General features: G+C 40.9%; 2 protein-coding genes across 4 annotated transcripts in view; one reads left to right on the top strand and one right to left on the bottom strand.

The window, feature by feature from the left end:
- spg (dedicator of cytokinesis spg) overlaps nucleotides 1-21284 on the top strand; it is a 113166-nt gene that overhangs the window by 41138 nt on the left and 50744 nt on the right. The gene's annotated exons all lie outside the window — the stretch shown is intronic.
- LOC106639029 (innexin inx3) lies at nucleotides 2894-21254 on the bottom strand. Of its 3 annotated transcripts, none has more exons than XM_023391075.2 (5): nucleotides 20801-21254; nucleotides 6395-6579; nucleotides 5384-5804; nucleotides 4009-4404; nucleotides 2894-3817 (listed from the first exon to the last, which is right to left on the bottom strand). In XM_023391075.2, exons 2-5 carry the CDS (start codon nucleotides 6559-6561, stop codon nucleotides 3608-3610), a joined length of 1194 nt encoding a protein of 397 aa, XP_023246843.2. In that variant the 5' UTR covers nucleotides 6562-6579; nucleotides 20801-21254; the 3' UTR covers nucleotides 2894-3607. The 3 variants fall into 3 exon arrangements, with proteins under 3 accessions (XP_023246843.2, XP_014207948.2, XP_014207964.2); XM_014352462.3 differs by having other exon boundaries at nucleotides 5384-5808; nucleotides 6399-6579; XM_014352478.3 differs by lacking the exon at nucleotides 20801-21254 and adding an exon at nucleotides 7092-7110 and having other exon boundaries at nucleotides 5384-5808; nucleotides 6399-6579.

The raw sequence follows: 21284 nt of genomic DNA, 5'->3' as shown, positions 1-21284 counted from the left end.
AATAATGTAACATGCATTTTTTAAATTGTGTTACAAATTATATATGAGTAAAAAAAGTAATAAAAACGCACGAGTTTTGATTTCACTTTTTAAAATTTTTGACTTGCTTATGTTTGGTGCGTTATTCTACAAGACTCAAGAAATTTTGTAGAAATATTAATTGTGATGATTTTTTTTTTAAATAATTAAGTGCCTATACATTCTTACTTATTAAAAAAATTTTGACTTTCCGATTTTTTATGCTTGAAGTATCTTTTAATTAATAAAATATTTTTTAAACAAACACTATTATTACTAGTATATTCAGAATTTAGGTTAAATAATATTAAAAACTTTTCCATTACATCACATAATTTTCTAAGCGTATTAAAAATATGTAATACGTATCAAATTTCACTTTCAATGTGATATACTTTCAGGTAATGATTATTTATTAGTTTCAAGAAACAATAGTGCGAGGATAACAATTATCCTGGAGATGTATGGGTACGAAAATTTTCAAGATTATATTTTATTATTGGCCAAAGGGCCCTGATTAGTTAAAGGTTCTTTTACTTATTAGTCTCCATCAAAACCTCATAAACGAACTATTTTCGATACTCTCAGTGTCATCTCTTGGAGTTTCAAAGGACTTAGGGAACGACTGTACTTAGTAAAGAAAATATCAGTTTTATTTCATTATGATTGTATGTCACAAAATATTTTTTTTTCGATTTTTGAAGAGACAACTATTGGGGTACGAAAATAATCATCTTTGGCATGATAAAAATGGTTTTATTTGTACTACTTCAAGATTTGAAAGCTTTAGTAACTTTTTTTACGATTATGCAAACTGTTGCTGCGCTTCGTGAAAATTTAAGACTATTAATTTTGGCAATTGGTACAGAAAGCATACGCTTGGTCTTGCATATTGTAAATGAATAAGTTAGCCGTATTAACAACACCGATAAAATCGTTCATTTTTTAGTCTCAGTTTGATATGAATAAAACATACCATAAAGTTTGAAAAGTTTGTGATATTGATACTTAAACTCGATTACATGAACATGTAATATAATGTAGATACATACTTGACCAATTATTTTACTTTTTTTTTTCACCTGATATCGATGACACGTTTTTCATACTTCCTTTAATCGCTAGCCTAGTGTAGAATGTGCCACAGCTCAGGATTTTTAAGTTAGTATACCTATGTCGGATGCAAATATACTTTACCATTGCAGGGAATGGGGGATTGTGCCACTAGTATTGTTGGTTTAACAAATACACATGTATATATTCAAATGGATAAAGAAAATAGATGGTTTAAATAGTAAAGAAATAGTTTTATTTACTAATTTAGAACTTCACAATAGCTTTATTTTCATATTTAAAATGTCGTTGCACAGAATTGGCAGTCTTCCTCTTAATTTGCACCGCGGCGTTGATTACATGTAATGATAATAGTAAAAAACGGGCGTGCAAACATTCATCTGTTTTTTCTTTCTTTCTTTCTTTTTTTTTATAAATTTATAAAATACATTTTCTAATGCCTAAGTGTCTTCATTCGTTAACCCTACAAATAGGCACACTATGAACATTATGTAATAATTGACGGTATCTTTAATCGCTTATATGCTAACTATTTTTTGTTTGTTTTGTTTTATTATCTCTTAATCGAATGATTAAACAATAAATTTTGCCCTTCTGCCTTTGATATTTGCTCATCCGTCATTCTCTCAAACTCTTCACTCATCAAAGCTAGCTAGTTAACGAAACTTTATCACTCAAAAAATGGGACTTTGACGTTATATGCGTAAAATGACATTCATATATTTATTTATCCATATGCATATATGTATAATCGAGCTCTATGATCTACATAAGTAGCAGCATTCATTTTTTTTTCTTCTTCATGTATAATATGTCTAAACTTAGAATATCGTCTTGCGATGCGAGACAGAGAATCTATCTTTATTTGTCGCTAAACGTATAATGCACTCATCATTTTTACTCTGCACGTGTGTGTGTGTGTGTCTACACAAGGCCATCATGTATCGTAACAAGTCGGATTCGATGGACAGTGGTAAAGACAATTAATGGGCTAAAGGCAGTATCGGGCTAATAGTGAAAAGCTGTCCTGTGAGATTACATGGAAAATTGGCAAAACTAGTAACTTACAGTTACGAATAAATGTACGAACATTATATCGAACATCCTCAATGCTGAATATAACAGTAAGTTTGGTGAAACCCGAGAAACAATAGTTTCAAAGCATTTCTCTCAATTTCGTATTAAAATTCAGTAACAATATTTAATGATTACTATAAATAATTTGGCAAACTCGAGTAAAACTTGATAATTCGATTTATGCGTACAAAAAAGCTACATAACTGACATTACAATGAACTTGAGCGAATTTTTCGGAGATCTCCAACATTTAAGGACACTTGTGATCCCACCGCGAGACAAAATTGAATCATTTATGTATGTAAAAAATTGTTTATAGTTCAGGAGGGAAGTCTATCTACTGCATTCCGAGCTTGGAAAGCTATATCACGCAAAAATCTGTAATGCTATATGGCATTAATTATAAATTATTTACGTATATAATATATGCTGTGATGACGTAACAACGCAAAATTTACCGGTAAAAGTTCTATTTGACGCGTACATTACCTAACGGGAAACGAACAAAAAAAAAAAAAAAAAAAAAAAAAACATCATGATACATGTAACTGTAAATCAATGCGTATTAAACATCATCCCGGCTATTAGTCGTTGGTCCGAAGGGTATACACATGTGTGGGTGGGCGGCGACTCGCCGTTTTATCATTTATTTCTTCCTTCTTTGTTCCAGCGCCCGTCATTATGATGTGCCACTGTAACATTTATTATACGTACGACGAAGCGAAAAACTTTTTTTTTTTTTTTTTTTTTTCTTTCTTTTATTTATTTTACTTTTCACACGTATACACGCTCACAGCCTGCGAACGCGGGTCTCTACGCGGCTTCTCCTCACTTTGGGATATCCTCCATCTTGCACACAAGTCTCCGCCATGCACTTATCTATCGAATGCTCGCGCGTACCCATGTACAATCACAACCACACATGCATAAACAAATACACATCATCTTCATAACTCCCGTGGCCTCGATGTCATCGGTTTCTGTATAGACTGCACTCTCTCACACACATGTATACTCGATTCATTTCTCCGGCTCCCAAAACACTACACGAAAGTGAAATTTTCCTAATTATTCTGAACATGCGTGGTTGTAAATGTAATATGTACTTCGACGATCCACTCGATGCGTTTCCTCCAAGGAAGATGGGAATCTAACGAAAGTGCTGGTCCGAAACGTTCCACTTTCATCCATCTTGTTGCTTTTGTTGCTTTCTCATTCGAGATGATCGAGGGTAATTGACAACGACGGTATAATATGGTCGTGCAGTACATACATGTATATTATATTATAGTGGTGCTGATGCGGGTTACCCGTTGGAATCGTGTTGTACAGTTAGGGGAACGAAAAATATGTCATTATACATCCCGCGCTTCGTCACCGTATCACATGTGAATTATCTTGGAAAGTTCTCTTGGGGCTCTTCTACATCACGGCCTCCTTACATGTCCGTGTCCTTTTGGAATTTTTCCATCTCGGGGTACACGGGTGACATGTCGATTGTGCTGGGCGCCGAAGGCACCGAGGTCGGCGAGGCGCCGCTGCCCGATGAGCCCATGTGCAGCCGATGATCCAACTCCTCGAGCACCTCGTTGAAGAACATTACGTTTATGTTCTGGCCCAGCAGGTGGAGAAGCAGAAAGTCACCAATCTGGAAGTCAATCGAACGTTGAAATTCACGTGTGTGTGTGATAAAATATACCCTAAGGGGTTACCCTCGGGGTTACCACAGGGTTAGGGTGTAAAAAAGAAAAAATAAAATATCCGTTTAGTATCGAGTACCGTGTTTGAATTCAAAAAATGATAATTTGTTGAATATATAACTTTGAAACAATGTCCCACCTGAGTTTTCCTGACCAGAGCTTTAGCACCCGCCTTGGTGTTGAACTTGAATCGCCTCTTGAGAATGTACTCGCGGGAGTTGGGTAACAGTACGATGATCATACTGTAGATGAGTGCTGCCCCGGACATGACGGCGAGTATGATGAACCAGAACCAGAGGAAAACGTAGATCTTCTCGTTGATGATGTTGAGGGCCAAGACGCACAAGGCATCGTGTTTTTGTATACCCCCTGACGGACCAAACTTGTGGAAGGTACACTTGGTCATTCGTGGAAAGATCGCCACCATGGGATCGTAGCGCTCTTCCTGGTTCATGTTGGCGAACTTGAACACCTCCCAGCCGTAGCTCAAGAAGCTACCTCCCAGGAAACTGTCCACCATGAATATATTTGTTATCTGCAATGACATGAAACGATGATGATGTTTATCATTGTTGCCGACCTCAGTTCAATGAAGTTCGTATGGAGTAGTTGTATTTAAACAAGTTCTGAGAATTGTTACTAAAGTATATGAAAGATACAACGTATTCGATGAAGATTAAGTGTTTAACGTAATCTTTTGATCGTGGATTTTTTATTATCAGTTTGTTAAAAATATACTCAAGTACGCATCTTTGTGTGCACTGGCCAAAAATGTAAGAGGTTGAAACGTCTCGTGAAATTTCAAAATTATCGAGTTTTGTCGACACAGTTGGTTAGCGTACACTCATGTGTGCTTCGATAAATTAACTTGCTATAAAAATGAATACCGACAACTGTTGTACGTGCGCATAAACTACGGGTATTATCTTATCTTTAAAAAAATTTATCGTCATGTGATTCAGTACTTTTTATTCGCAATAGTTGGTAGCTGAAAATCCACGCAGTTAAGGAGACGATTGAAAAACTTTTAATTGATAATTTCAAATCGTTATTGACTATACAATATTATGAAGTAACGATAAAGTTATTTTGATTGTTTTTCCAAGTTTTTTCTCATTATAGATCTCAAATTTCACACAAATAATATTTTTGTGATATCAGCAAAACTATTGTAAATATACAAAAGCTGCGTATTATGTAAATAAACTGCATCCTAGAGATACAAAATGTGTAGATGTGTGACGAACCATCAAATTTTTTGATTTTTTCGTATTACTTTCTTATAACAATTAATTTTAAACTTGTAATATTCATCACATTTGAAATTCATCACAACTTCTAGTAATTCCAGAAGAACTAATGCTGAAATATGGACTTGGAGTCCTATACTCGTTGCTGTTTTGTATAGACTACACGAACGAAATGTCCCTAGCTTACAATCGACAATCCATCTTTTGCATGAACCAACTACCAAACTACTAGGTCCATCAGGTAAAAAAAAAGCACCAACTTACCACATTAACGAAGTTCAAGGCCTCGCAGAAAAAGTATCCAGCTGCATAACTGTTGTGGAGATGCAGCGTGTCGTAGATGTACTGTACGAGCCGTTGCGTGCGAATTTCTCGTTCAGCTTTCGTGTCTATGGTGACGCCTCGCATGCCCTCGGATATAACGCGTATTTTGCCATTCTCCCATTGCTTCCACATCCAGTGGGGCGTATAGAACAAGACACCCTGGAAGAACAGCACGATAGGCACCCACTGGTAGTACGAATGGTACTTCTTCTCGTTGGCAAAGTCATTGGTCACGCCTGGGTGGGCAACTTCAGTTCCTACGAGTTTGCCATTGGCACCGGGTATGGTGAACGTGTAAGTGATCCAGCAGAACGTGTTGATCACATTGATGGACACCCCATCCGCGATGCAGTCTATGGGACTACCTGCAACAACAAGAGGATCATCGTGAGGTGGTGGATTCTTGAAATGAGGATCCAATATCCCATATAAAAGTATAACTTGGTACACATTTTCTAAGCTTTTAGATCCATTGATTGGGCCATTGCGTGGAGATAAAAGTGTTCTAGGGACGCTACTCCGATCGTTTGATGTCTCTTTCATGACGAAACGTAATAGGCTTTACTCGTACAATAGAACAAAGCATCAATTCCACGGCCTATTTGAGTTTTTAATTTAACTATCAATTGCGCCCGAGAGACTCGTTAAACGCGTCCCCCATATGGTGTTTTATACCTTGCTATATGGTATTACCTACCAAGTGTTTGGATTAGCGAGAAAAGCGGAGGCTATCTGTACTGCGCGATCAAACGAGTTTCTTGCGAAATCTGAGCTTTACGGTGCAACGGGGAAAAACTTTGCCGCTTTGATTTTTGCGCACACACGTAAACGATCAGGTACTGCACGAGCAAGCCAAACGTTTGTATTTATAAAACACCGCGAGTGAGTGAAAGGCAAAGTGTCCCGGGGCAATACAGGGTAAAATAGAGATGTGTGTGTATTATCATGTACTCACCTATCAGGTGGTTCGCTGTGACTACCATGCAACAGGCGAACAGAATTGCCGAGGTGATTCTGTAGTGCGCCCTGAAGACTACGTTGTCGATTGTGGCCTTTTCGATTAAATATCGTACTTTGACGAAGCCGGCGACGGCCGAGAGCAGTCCAAACACCGTCATCTTTCACGGCTTTTGTTTCTGGAAGCAAGCAGAGATGACGAAATCGTTAGTTGTTTGCATGGAGTCACGCCGACGAGTCCTGGACGGAAAATGGCACTTTTTTCATTCGATACAAAGCTTTGTTAGATTTTCTTACATAAAAATTCTCTGTTTACTAAAGTTTTCAATATTCTCCCTCAATAACGTCAACTTATTCTGTCAAACGATTGTATTTTTGTCTTACAATCGATACATGAATCAAGTCGTCTGATCGTACTCTATTATTAAAGAAAAAAAAAAAAAAAAAATGCCACAAACACGCGCTGCTGCTTGATTTCGTTGCGAAAAGCACATATTGAATCGTAGCCCCGAGCAATCGGCCTACACAGAGATTTTTGAACCGATTCTCCACTCCACATGGAACGTATTGCGAGTTAATGGCGAGCCTCGACCGGTAATATTGTGAAACACACCGCGTACGCAAAACGGCATTTAAAATAACTTTTAAAATGCCAACGAGCCTTTATGAATTATATGAATTATGCATTGACCGAGAGATAGAGTATTAATCCAACCTGCGTATAATTGCGGTAATGTTTTATCGTATGGGAGCCTATGTGGGATAATTATACCATCTGAGCCAAAGTTAAGTCGAGTCGATCGAGCGTTGAGCACGGTTTTGTTTCAATTTATCAATGGAGAGCTAATAATCGGTCACCAGAAAGAAAAAAAAAAAAAAAAAAAAAAAATCACCTTGGAAATGAAACAAAGAGCAAGAACTGCGGTGAGCAAACAACTCACTCGAATTTCGGCAAGCAAACAACTGTACTAAAAAAAAAAAAAAAAAAGCACTTTGCACGACCGGGGAGTCTTGCCAGAAAAAATGGTCACGTCATCACCGCGAGAGCCACTGTCGGACACTGAGTGACGAACTCTGGCTGCTGCGACGACAACTCGAGAGCGACAATCAAGGGACTGACGATGGCGTGTGTGTTGTATGGCTGATGGTCCACACAGTCCACTCGCGGCATTAAAGTCTCGCTTCCGGCCCCTCACGATGTATTATGCCCCACGTGGGCTACTATACGTGCCACGCACTACGCGCGACTGTATCTCCTTCTTCCGTCGGGCTATTCGTTATCATCTTTAATGCCGACAAAGGACATCATGCTTGTGTTGTCTCTACCGTTCTAAAATGATTACAGTTGAGTAGGAAAATTCTAACGCATAATCAACGATCGATTCCATCCGAATCCGTTAAAAGCGATCCAGGGAGTATTTTAACTCGAAATCAGAGTCGATACTCTTAAAATTTATTTGGATTTACGCGTTCGTCATTTCGATGGTATTCGCTCGGTGCTGTGCATCGGTATGAATTTAATCGAACGGACAACGCGGTGACGAGACTATTTTTATTCCAACTTATCATTCCCTTCTACACTACCACCATCGTCATGGCGGGCCACAATAAGCACAAAGAAGAAGAAGAGTAGTGGTGGTGTCGGGTGTATTTGGCGCAACGCGAGCCATGGTCCGACCGCGCCGATCTCGAGCTTCGTCGCGCGGAGTTGTGTGGGGTGTTTTCGCATCTGTGGCGCGACTCATCTTGTTGGTGTTTATTTTTTGCTTTGTTTTATCTAATGAAAACAGTGAGCATCTCCGCGCTAGAGATAAAATTTGTTATTCTGATTGGTTAATTAATAACGGTCAATCGAAGAAGTGACCGGTGCTAAACAAGTAATTTTCGTCTTTGTGAGGATTATTCGAAAATTAGAGGGGAGGGGTGCATTGACTTTACGTACACAGTAGCCAGATTCGTGTTTTATTTCTCGTGGAAAATCATCTCGTACCAATAAAAGTGCTTATGAACGTAGTTCCGGAACTGTTTGCCTTTCTGAGAAGTATTCAAAAGTGTGCCGCATCAACAATAAAAAGTACAAAGCAACGAGCTCGCGTAGTGCTGGAAAAAACAATTGACGTGGCAGAAATTCCTAAACGAAGAAAAACGTGTTGGAATCAACTTTCTTGATTCACAGTAAAAGTCGAGGCTTGACCAAAGTATAGTATAACAGCATGGCTCTTTATTTACACGTTGGAGGGAGGAAAAACAAAAGAATCCCGATGGAAAGTGTGGGTGGGGAAAGACCATCGTATCAGCACAATCGGCTAGACCCTGAAAAATCTTAACTATTATAAGTACGACAGAGCCGTGATGGCACCACTGTAACGCACGACGCGCTGATTATATATATATATATATGGAGTGTTTATTAATCGGCCCCTGCAGTGGAGAGACGCGCGGGCATTGTGTCGCGTATGGGTCAATCACCAAGGAGTCTCGGTCGCGCTCTGTGCTTTTGTACATGTGGTGCCTCGTTCGACTTCGTCTTTCTTATTGCGGACTTTGTTTTTTCTGTTCTTACTCTCGTTTTACGGTTAACTATACGTGTTCCCATTGCCGGTAATAGCCGCTTGTGTATAATAGTTGCTCGCTGCTTTCTGCCCAGTGGACTAAAACTTGAATTATACGTTCCTTAGGTCTGTTTGAGATTGAAGTCAAAGGATGGTTACAGCGTAAAAAATTGAGGGGCCACGCATCCCTTAAGTCATCAGAAAAAAGCCGCAAATGTCTCCAAAAGATTTTAAACTCGTTTAATGTCACATAAAGTCTCTAGAAATCTCTAAAAGTTTAAGACCTCCAAAACGAACAACTTTGAAAGTTTACTAAAAAATTTCAAAGTCATCCAAGACTTTTAATGAATTTGAAGTTTTTGAAAGTCTTTTAAAGACTGCAAAATATATTTAAAAAGATTTAAAAATCACATAAGTCTTTAAGAGTTTTTAAAAGTTCGCGAAAGACTTTCAATAGTCTCCAAAAGATTTCAAAGTTATCCAAGACTTTTGATGACTTAGAAGCCCCTCCTAAAGTATTTCAAAGACTGCAAAAGTATTGAAAAGATCTCGGACTTTTAATCCTGACTTTCAAACGCGTAAACCCTCGTGAAAAACCCCAATTTAAGGCACATACGACGACGACGACGATGATAAAAAATTGCGCCAAAGAAACCTATGAGCAAGTCGAGGTTGAGAGAAACTTGGGCCGACTTGGCGTTGCAAAACCCAAGCTCGTCGAGCCAACCCACACGAAGAGAGGCTCAACTGGTTTTGCATGACGACAGTTACGCCTATATATGTACATACAGGCACGCATATGTGCAGACGCGGGGATCGAGTTTCGCAGCTTTATGCCGTTATACACGCGTCCGCCGATCTACTGATTTTGCGCGCACACGTGCGCCCATAACGTATATCCAAGTGATGTCCATGCACGAGCTACGCGTCTTCGATCGTTCGGCCGGGCACTCGATACTCTCTGTACTCATATACACATCCTCTGCGGGTAATTTAATTATTGTTTTTCAAACTGTTGAGTATCCGGTGAACGGAGTCAACATGATATTCCGGATGCACCTTACCAGCTTACAAAAAAGGTGCACGGCTTATTGTTTGTTTACTGATGTGCGTGCATGTGTCACTTGAGTTGTCGAGTGGGTTAAGGAATTATTTTATACTCAGGCGGATTAAAGTGTTTCGAAAAGCAGAGACATTTTTGGCGGAGAAGTGTACGGAATAACGTACGTGTCTTTGTAATCGTACTTTCAAGAGTAACGTATCATTTGTAAAAATTACATTATTGTATTAATCAATGATGAGGTGTACCGCAAGACTCAGCTGAAGCGAAATTTTAACTTTTATAGTGTTTCTTCACTCGTTGAATTTTTAATGATTACCAAAGCTGTTTGTACATTGATAAAAAGATATTGTGATGAGAAAGAGGAATATACTTTAGAATGTGGAAATAACATGTATATTATTTTCTTGTAATAGATACGTACGTGCGTAGGATTGAAGATTTTTTAATTTTCCATTCGATTGAAATTTCGAGGAGCTTCTTTTACTCATTAAATGATTTTAAGACTTAATTTTTTCAATAAGTTGTCGCACGTTTGTCTACTTGTGTGAGTTTTCAGTTTAATATTTGATAGGAAAGAAATACTTATGCAAGTATGAAACAACGAGTCCACTTTAGACTAGTATCTCATCATACATTAACACAATAAATTCAAAGTCAGTTGATTAATTCAAAGTTTTTTTCTTGCACTTTGTTACTTGGTTTTGAAAGTGATTTTTGTAATTTCAACCCAATTTTTTATTCGCTTTTAAGTGGGTAATTTTAGTCTTTGACAGTGTGTATTAATTATACACACACTCAAAAAGAGTTGTTTAAAAAAATTTTATGCGTAAATAATAAGTAAATAAACTACACACTTCGATTCGCAGTGATAAGAAATAAAATTCCCTCCACGAAGGACTTGTATGAACTCAAAGCTAACACAGTTGAGAAATAAAGTGATGATCGAGAAATGTATACAGTACACGAGCTTATACGGTCGAATAAACCGATGTCGGCGTGGAAGATGATTGTATGCCGTGAAAAGAAGCTCGAGCATTCCTTTCTCTTATGAATATTAGATCAGTCCCCTGTAATGTACAATTCGTCGAACTTGCATGCAAATTTTTCGTCTCATCCTATTGATATTAATTTATGTACCGTCGAGGGATTACAAACGCAAAACAAATTATTGCGATTTTTGTTAGTTTTATAAAACACGAAGCAATATTTGTTACCATTTAAACTAGTGGAAAATACTTGAGTGTATAATAAAAAAAAAGAAAGCAACCAACACTTTGTCGAAGCCCGTAAAAAGTGATTGAAACTTTAAGCTTATAGTTTTATTCGTAGTAACCCACTAGATGTTCCAAAAACGCCATAACCTCAAAATATCACACGTCGGGCGTACGAGAACGCCAGTTGGTGAGTTTCGGTGATTCCCTCCGCGTAATGACAAGCTCGAGAGAAAATGCGTACCAATACTATGGAATTACATTCGATTCGTCCCTTCACATTATACTATTATACATCAGGCGATACGAATCATTATACGCCGTATATACGACGCCGCCACGTCGAAAAACTCGCTGCTCGGCTCTCATGAATTATTCAGTCGAGACTTTTGCCTTTATTCTCCTCCTCCCCCTCTTTATTCATCTCGTGGTGAGTATACAGCGCTTATTATACGATAATTTTTTTGTTTTTTTTTTGTTCGTCTCCTCTCGCAGGTGTAGTGTACATGTATTATACCTAGCCGGTGAAAGGATGTACGCCGGTGCGGCGTGATCGTATACCTATACGTGCAAGAGAGTTTCGCCTCGGCTTCTTTATGGATTTTACAGTTATGGAGGCTGGTTGGCGCACCTTCGTTTGTATACTCTGACGGGTCGAAGGCGTGTATACCATATTTATGGTGATTTTCGCGAGATATGTATACAAACTCAGTTGCGGCGAGTTCCTCTCGTTTCCTCGACCAGCCATTGAGATTACAGCTTCTTCGGGAATGTAAAATTAAACTATTCATTGCAACCGTGTCAATGAATCAATTACGCGATCAACTGGTATATGAAACTCCGGTCTGAAAAGAAAATCCCGAGTGATGAGTTTTTATTCTCGAAACCGATGATCTCACTTCGGAGGAATCACAGTGCAGAGAAAGAGATGTAACCTTGTCGGTCGCTTGCAGCAATTGTACAGAATCGTTTTGATCATGAAAAATGCCGATTAGCGTGAGAAAGGCCACGTGAGCTATGCCAAGGTATACCGATCGATCGGCCGTTAATTGTTCCTTCTCTTTCACCCGTTCGCTTCATTATCGTTGATTTATGAATTACCGTGTTCAACTCAAACTCACTGTTATTGTAAGCATATAGAACGTGCTTAATAAACGGTGGAAAAAAATGCATAATTTGCTGGTGCAGTATCTAATCGATCCATTTGTGGATCCAATAATACGCATGGGAATTCTCGTAGAGTTAGTAGTCTACATTGCGAGGTCATGAGAATTGAATCGTTCCAACAGTATACAAGTATCGGTAACCAGTTGAAACGATTTTTGATTCACCCCGTACGGGAATCGTAGGTGAATCATGGTGGATGTCCGATGCGAGTCACTGATGAAGTCCCTCCTTAGTTTATAAATATTCATATTGGAGAGATTAAGTGATGAAACGGATGACAATGTACTCCTCAAGTGGTTTTTAGTGAGAAGTCGAAAACCTCTCGCTGTTGTCGAAGCTAAGCTGATAGCCACCCAATAAGTGTACCGCAACAGTGTGAAGAGAGCGGTGCTGACCAGGTGGATGGAGGGTTGAAAACGTGGAGGAAAAGTGTAATGGTATACAGCAAAGTGTAGATAGGTGAGTAAATAATGCAGTCGAGCAAAAAAAAAAAAAAAAAAAAGTAGGAGGGAGGAAAAAGAACCGAGCAAGGGATGCGGGGGAGGAGGAGAGAAAGACAGTGCACGTAGAATTTACAAAGGTGCATTCTCGAGCGTGAATTGTGAAATGGCCCAAGGTCGCCTTTTATATACATGTGCCTATACTCTGTGGATGGTATACATTAAAAGAGAAAGAGGATCTACGAACGCACGTGGGAAAGGTATTTCGTTCCTCATGACCGCGCCTTGCTCTCCTCCTCGTCCAGCTCGTATTGTGGTTCGTATACGTACGTGCTTCGGAGAGACCTTTTTTTTTTTTTAATTTTCTCGTATGATACGTTTACCTTTTGTACACCGAAGAGTGTGCCCACGCGTGCGCATGATCTTCCCTATGTTTTTTTTGATTCCTCGAATGTGAAAAAAAAAAAAGGGCCAGTGGTATAACAAGAAGAACTCGAGGTGATGTATAATTGGGAGGAAGGGAGCTTTTCGACTTTCGAGGTGATCTTCGAGCTCGGCTCCTTATACCTTCATTCGCGGGCAGACTGGTTTTTGAAGTTTTTGCAATCGGACGCGTCCACCCAAGCGTAAGAGACTGGTTCTCCCTCGGGAGTTGCTTTGTTTTTGCGAAATCGATACGTATCGAGCGTTCGCCAACCACGTGATTTATTCCCGAGGGTGGATGGAATCCGCTCGCTTCTCCTTCTCCGGAATCCAAGAGCTCTCGTACCCTCCTTTTTTTGGTTTTTTTTTGATCCTTTTTTTTCGTGTCTACATCTCGAGTGGAGTAAAATCTTCAAAGTACAAGACACTCTTTTGAGCAAACCAAGTGATTACGAATCAACCATCAGAGCAACAACTAATTTCCATCTCTCTGAGACTACGGAGTATGATATTTTACAAAACCTTATCGAAATCCTCTCCTGAGACCCTACATTCTCTCTACCCATCGCTTTATGGAGGGAGAAGAATCAACACACTACATTTCCTCGCCCAAAATTTTTTACCTCCAGTGCGTGGGCGGGAGATCAAGTGGCCCCCCAAACGCACACCTAAGAAAGAGAAAGAAATAGCCGCTTATCAACATCATCCAGCAGGGAAGTCGCACGTAGGAGTGGATTACGCCGCACAACTACACATCTACGGGCCTTACATCCATTATACTTGGGTATCACTGTAGCACTTCTTTTTTCTCGTATATCTCTTGGTATACTGCTTAACTTTTATATGTGTATATTATCTGTACAATTGTATCGAAGAAGAAGGTACGAGCAAACGACATAACGCTACAGCGTTATCTATGGATAAGTTTGCTGATGCTGGGCAAATATTTTTGGAAGATAAATTTCGGGATGTATTCTCTAAGAGAGTTCTAAGATTCAGGGGAACGTGTGGGTGGTGGCTTGGGTGTACATTGTAAAACATGGCTGATTGGTTCGTGTGGGTCTCATCCTGTATGCTCTCGTGCGTCGTTCGAGGTGTTATCTAAGACCCGAGACTCATGAACAAATAGCGTGGTGTTTGGAGAGCAACGAGTTGGAAGGGAAGTTGTTGAGGAACTTGCACATTGAAATGTTAAGGTAATGGCCGTTAAGAGAGAGCTTGGAATTTATCATTCACCACGCGATGGAACAATATTTTGTACATTTACTAAGCTTGGTAAGATAGAACTATCGCTTCGATGTTGTGGTTGAGGGACATGACAGAAGGAATTCTTGGGTTTGCGGTATTTTGTCAATCATTACGGTTATTCCTTCCGATTGGCAAAATAAAAATTCTACACATCAGGTATTGTCCAGTTTGCCATTTACTGTGTCTCTATTGTTTCTGACTTAACATTAGCTGTAAATTACATTCGGATGATTTCCTGGGATCCTATACGAATTTACATTTGTGGTCCTTCCATCAAGTTGTGCGAGGACAGGATGAAGGTTTTTTTCTCACGTAAAGTTTACAGAGTAAATAGTACAACTGGCAAATCACTTTGTTCTTGCTCAACGTAAATAAATTGTTCTCACGACACAGCATGCAACACGATTCCAAAGTTACAGGAATAAAAATTTTGTATAAAAAACGAAAAAAGCTCCAACTTTATTGAGTCTTTTCATCGCGAACCACGAGCAAATGAACCAAACTGAAAAAAAAAAAAAAAAAAAAAAACGAAATCCACTAACAAGCTGCACACGCAAAAAGTGAAAACCTCCTCATCAATTTGTCGTTGCATCGCGTTACGTAATTGACAAGCTTGTACCCATACACTTGGATTTCGTAACGAAGTGTTCTCCCGAGCTCCTCGATACGCGCCTTTAATCTCGCGCAAATACACGAGCATGCGCTAACTATCCACGCATAGCGTAGCGTACATATATATATATAGACTTACGCACAAGTGAATCTTTGCGTGTATACATTGGGACTCTGGCGTTTGGCTGTCACGTGGTTGCGTGGAGTTTTGATGTCACTCGTGTTTGGAATGTTTTCTTTTTTCTTTTTATTCAGTCGCCGTCGCGCTTGGCACGAGGTCCTTCTTTTGCGAGAAAAGTCTCTTTCTCCCCGAGCGCGTACGGCAGATGTTGCCAATGACTCGCTTTCTTTCTTCGAGTTTCAAGTGCACAGCATCATCCGGCTACCGCCGGAGAAAGCACATTTTTTTCCCTTCTCTTGTGTTTGATAACGTCGCCTCGTTCCCAGAGTCTTCCCACTGAATTTTAATTACAAAAAAGTGGAAGCTTTCCGAGCATCAATACTCACGCGGTTCAACTAGGGATGAGGTGCCTTACTTTTCTCCCTCTTTTTTTTTTCGCTTCTTTCGAATCAAACAACTTTCGCGAAGATTCAGCGCTTAATTGGCATTTTTTCCCCGAGGCTGTGATTTCTTAACACTGTCTGGCCGTACAATGTACATTCGAGTGCGTCTTTCGACTCGACGCTGCTTGTGAAAAATTGAAAAACTGTGCTTTCGAAGACCTTGAGCTTTGCGTTGAAAAAAAAAAAAAAAACCAAGAAGCATTTGTCAAAACTTTCGTTTCCTCAAAACATCAAAATCAGGATGAAGCTCCCTAATCGTTTGTTTGGGAGAAAACAAAATTCCCGCATATAGCTCTGCAACTCGGATCTTCGTTACACGTGTGGCCCCTAACAAGCTTGTAGGGTACAAAGTCCCTCCAAAAGTCAAAAACAATAACCGGCGTCTCGGGCGGAAGCGATCGTCACCTCCCGCCGATTATTCAACCGCGTCGCGGATACACGCGACATCCGAGAGCAGTCCCCCTCTGACCATCACCATATAACCGACCTTGGCTCCGGTTGACTTCGCTCCTGACGCGCCCGTGTTACGCTGCACGTCCATTCATCGGTTTTTAGCACGATGGCGCATACATGTATACACGTACCTATACCTATTGTCCAATAAAAACACTCGTTGCTGTTATCAGGTGCTATGCAGTTGATTTTCAACGCTCGTCGGTCACGTTTGCTCGATTGTTTGTTTACCCGCGTGTATTACCGTGTTATCGATCGTAAACGCGTTCTTTATCGGGAGGTACCCGGAGAGGTAGTTGTGAAAGCGATTCCAATGGGGGTTTCGCGCTCGATTTGACGAGCAATCGAGCACAACCGGTGGGCTTCTTCATTCATCGGGACATCTATAACGAACGATAAATACTCAATTTGGTACATTAAAATGGTGCTTCTTCTTCTGCTGATTCCCAATTTTTGAGATTTCGTTCATTGAAACTTCAACGAAAGCGGTATAGTGATTTAGGATGATTTTTTCCACGGAATGGAACGTCACGGCATCAACTGTTTACCCAAAACCTTTGAGCATGCATATACCTTGTTATTTCATCGATTTTAAAAGTTGACCACACAAAGATTATTGCGAGGGGCTGGACACTCTCGATCTACCGAAAAAAGTCCAAAGTCCTTTCGAGACTTTTTTAGTCTTTTCTAAAGACTTTAAGAGAGCTCAGCTTCTCGGATTGTTATGAAACACAGTTTCTACATAATGTGCTCGCATAGGTGATCAGGATGGTAACATCCATGAATATAATCATGAAAATTTCAAGAACTCCTCACCATCATCGTGTAACGACGTTATTACGATTGCTGATGATGATTACAATCACCACTGGTTGAAATGCTTAGTACCGATTTAACAGACATACAGTCCCTGATGACGAACGCTGTACGAGCGCAGAGGAAAAAAAACAAGTGATGAAATAAACGAAGAATCTCTTTGCCATTTCTCCCTCTCTCTAATCAACACCTAGTGATTGATAGTAATTTTTTTTTCCCTTCAACGTGTAAACACAAAAATCATCGTGTCCCCCATTGTAAAACTCGGACACGAGCCTAGAAGCACCCGTCAAGGCAGTAAACGCACGGTTAATAAGCAACGAAATTCAAGTAGAGACAGACGATGAGCGCAACAATGTGCGCCTCTGAATTTAGAGCAATCTGGCTTACACGGTCGCTCGGCGAAGCGCGCGAGCACGAGACCTCAAAGGAGGCCAAAAACATCAATAGCAATTGGCCCGATAATCGACGTCGTCTGGTTTCATACATCAGCCGAAAGCACACGACGTGTCTTATTCATCATCCTCGGCTCAATATCCCCTGGAATTCGACTTGCGCGCCAATCCTTGCGCGTTAACATAATATGCGGTATATACATTACTGTTCCAATGGAATCGATCGAATATACCGATCGACGCCACTTGACTCGCTCGAGTTACGGTCGAGACGACGGGTAAGTATACGCTTATTCTCCCTTCCCACCGATTTTTTTTCTCGCCATATACATGCACGCAACTTTTTCCCGGAAACACGATAATGGTACGTCTATGACTCTTTGTCGAACACCACGGCAAAACTACCCGTATACGGTTGTACCATCGCCATTTTCTCTCAAAGTCCAGTCCGTGGCTCCCACCGAGAGACACATGCACATACATGTGTACACGTACACCCACACGCAGATCGAGAGAGAGAGAGAGAGAGAGAGAGAGAGAGAGAGAAAAGACGATGGGCCTTAGGTGATGTTCCTTCATTGGATCGCAAAGCGAGAGGGCAGAGTACGGAGCTCGGCTATACGTGCATTGTATAGGTATATAATATATATGTATACGTAAGCGTGGGAACGTGAAATCGAGAGGGCCAGCGGAGGAAATTATCGGCTTCTCCTTTGCTCTCCCGATCCCCATCTCTCTCTCTCTTTCCACTCGTATGCATAAAGTGCACCTTTGGCTCGGCGACGACTCCCTCGGGGGCCGGGGGCTTCTAAGTGAATTCGAAACGGCTCCGGCCGAGGGATGCTCTTTCGAGGACTCTCCTCAGCTGATGGCTGCACTTACTTTTGCTATGGCTTACGTGGGATTGACTTTGTCGAGGTTCAAGCTTTTGGGATAATGTGCCGTGCCGATTTTTGGTTTATTGTAGCCGTGTGTGGGTGTCGGAAAACGATTGGCGATCGAATGTGGAAAAAAACAAAAAGACACGTACTGTTTTGGCGTTTTCGTGGAGAAGTAACGGGATGACTTAACGGTACACGCGCGCGAGCCGTCAAACATGTATGACACGTATTCATTCGGTTGGTGGTGCTTGGGATCTTGATTCATGCGCGTTAAACGAAACGAAGAGATGGCCGCACTGAGAGGAAAAAAAAAAATTATAAATCCATCATTGTCCTACAATGGTAATCTGGTAATATCATTTCATCGTCTAGAGCCTTGTTTTAAGTGTAATTTTTTACTCACAGGACTAGCTATTTATTTTTTTTTATGGTAAAACCAACGGATGTTGGGTTTATGAGGATCAAGTATCTCTGTATGGATACAAAGTATTTTGAACTCTGTGGCTCATATTTTCAATAACACGCATTGTTTTCACCAAATAGCTGCTCAATTTCTTTTCCTAAAGACATGAAGTTTAGTTAACGTAAGCTCCTCAACCATAAGAAAAAAAAAATCTTGATTCACAAGTATCCCCAACACGTACTTTTGGCTAATGAAAGACGTTACAAGCGAATGATTCTTCGGATGAAGTTGGTGCGAAATACCATTGACTATTTCGGTAACGTTTTTATTTTCATGGCCATTTTCCGAGATACGTATCAGTGATTTATGGACACTATTCGAGTTTTTCACAACACTTGGCCTCCCCGTCCGTCGAGGCACCCTACTTGAATGATCGTACCTCGAAAATGTTACGGTCCTGCAGGGAAACTTTCGAGTGACCGTGTGTACCGTATAGTCCCTGACGGCCGCGTGCAGGCACGCACGGCGCGGAAAAAGGGGCCGTGTCCGAGGAAAAGAGCGGCTCGGGAAATTCCCTCGACGCACTGCCGCTGTTATTGATACAAAGTGCGTTGACGAGGACTGTTGCGAAACCTCGTACAGTTCATTGTCTTGTCCGTGCCGGGAGGGAATTGCACGCTGCTAAGCTTCGCTTGTTATTATGCTTTTATAATTGTGAGACTGGTAATGTATAGTGATGGCAAAGTGCGTGCGGCTACATGAATATTTTTTCCCCTCTCTCGTGCTGTTGCTGTGTATGAGTACAGTGGAGGGTTTTTGTGCTGCGATTCTACGAGTTTTTAAAGTTGGACGCAGCGCTCACAAGTGCGTGGTGCTTTTATATGAGACGAAGCCTTCTCTTCCACAAGCAAGTGTCGAAAGAAACCACGAAATTTCCTCGCGATCGTCAATTTTTTGTGTGGACTGATACCGATTTTCCAACGCTAGGAAAAAAACTCTCGTACCCTGGGTGTTGATACCTGAAATACTTAACTTTTTTTCATAGCTTTGTTGTGGTTCCGTAAGGTGCCGATCTCCAAACGATTGCGCGTCTCACGCTGAATGCAAAATTTCAAAATAAAATCACGAAAAAATTTATCCTTTTGATTTAAAAAAGTAAACCTTCCCAAACGACCAACGTAGTGTCCCACCAAAAAAAGTAAAAATCGACGATTTTGTTTATCGTCACACACCATTTGTACAAAATAATTAACCAACGACTCGTGTCCAGTTGCATCATAAATACGCCTGTACGAACCATCTGAAACATCCCGCAAACTATACCCACCACCCTTTTGAAATTCCAAAGGAGCCCTCGCACACACACACTCACACAAGGCCAGTCATTACATCCTTTCCAGCGGACATCGTCCTTCCTTAATGTAGGCATGTATACGTGTGTTGCTCATCGAGCATCTGCTGCTTGCGAGCGTCCCTGCACCTCAAAAGTGTATGTATATATGCAACACAAGCGCGTGTGGTGGCATTTTTTTACAGCCGGTAGCGGAGCACAGAAGCTCGGCTTTCTCTGCTGGCGATGAATGGGACGAAAGAGAGGGACGCGCATGCATTAGCTACCGACGCTGCACTTTGGGCTGCCTATACTTACGTATTACACGCACGTTAGTAATGTCACTTTGAACGATTAAACGCGTGTGCTGTACCTTTTTTTAAAATTTTGTTTCATGTATTATGTATATAATTTTGGGGAAGGTTAGGGCAACTGTATCGCAAAGAAAGATCGGCAACTTCATTGTTTTCCTTCGATATAACAGCAGCGGGGGGTACCGAAAATCACACGAGGAATCGGCGGAAGGATGGGAGCTAAGTTTTCGGAGGCTCTTTCTTCTCGTTTGCTGGACCCGAACTGGAGGAAAAAAAAAGGGAGAAGAAGAGAGGAAGAAGGGGAGCCAAGGGACGGCGCGCTAGCTGTGTTTTAAAACCTCGACGAAGCATCTCACCCTCGCGTCTTTTCGCGGAAAAAAAAAAAAAAAAGGAAAAAAAGAGAGTATAGTGCAAATCGCGCTGCAGTGTGTCAGCAGCGAGCGTGAAAAAAAAGCAGTTCTCTTTGTCGCATTTCTTCACTCGGAAACGCGCGAGCTAGCCATTACCGATCTCCTTGCCGATCCCTACCTTTTTTTTTTTTTTGTCTTTCGAGCCACGCGCAAAAAGTCACTCGAACGCAGGACCCTGTAGCCGGTGCTCCTCCTTGCCAGCGAGGGAAGAGGGGCCTCCTCCTCCTCCTCTCCTCCTCCTCTTCTTCTTGTTTCACTCAATCGGCTGTTGCACTGCCGTTCTCTTGTTACACGCGTACATTAGCACTGAACAAAAACGAACACAATGTGTGGGTTTTTATTTTATTTTTTTTTTTTTAATAACTTTGCGATTTCGTCAATTATCCTCGTTTTTGATGTTTAATCCATGCATCGGAACGCGGGCTGTCACGTATATATGTGTACGCGTAGGCACAAGAGGGCGTTCGTTAACAAAAGAGAGACTAGAACACGAAGGGAGTAGCGAGAGCTGGGTCCAAGAAGGAAAGAGGGCGAAGAGAGAATATACAAGCCCGTGCGAGCTGGCGCGGGGCCCGGAGAGCGACTGGCCTCGTACACAGCCC

Source organism: Copidosoma floridanum, unplaced genomic scaffold, assembly GCF_036245765.1.
Source record: "Copidosoma floridanum isolate Cflo_tuat_1 unplaced genomic scaffold, Cflo_Japanese_pri ptg000014l, whole genome shotgun sequence".
Classification (NCBI taxonomy): domain Eukaryota; kingdom Metazoa; phylum Arthropoda; class Insecta; order Hymenoptera; family Encyrtidae; genus Copidosoma; species Copidosoma floridanum.
This window is presented reverse-complemented; position numbering and strand designations above follow the sequence as displayed.

Excerpts from the sequence above, each read along its gene's own strand:
- LOC106639029 (XM_023391075.2), bottom strand. The coding sequence starts at position 6,561 with ATGACGGTGTTTGGACTGCTCTCGGCCGTCGCCGGCTTCGTCAAAGTA. Across the intron at positions 5,805-6,394 it reads GCGAACCACCTGATAGGTGA|TCCCATAGACTGCATCGCGG; the intron begins GTACATGATAAT and ends TGTTGCAGGTAG. Across the intron at positions 4,405-5,383 it reads CCTTGAACTTCGTTAATGTG|ATAACAAATATATTCATGGT; the intron begins GTAAGTTGGTGC and ends ATGTCATTGCAG.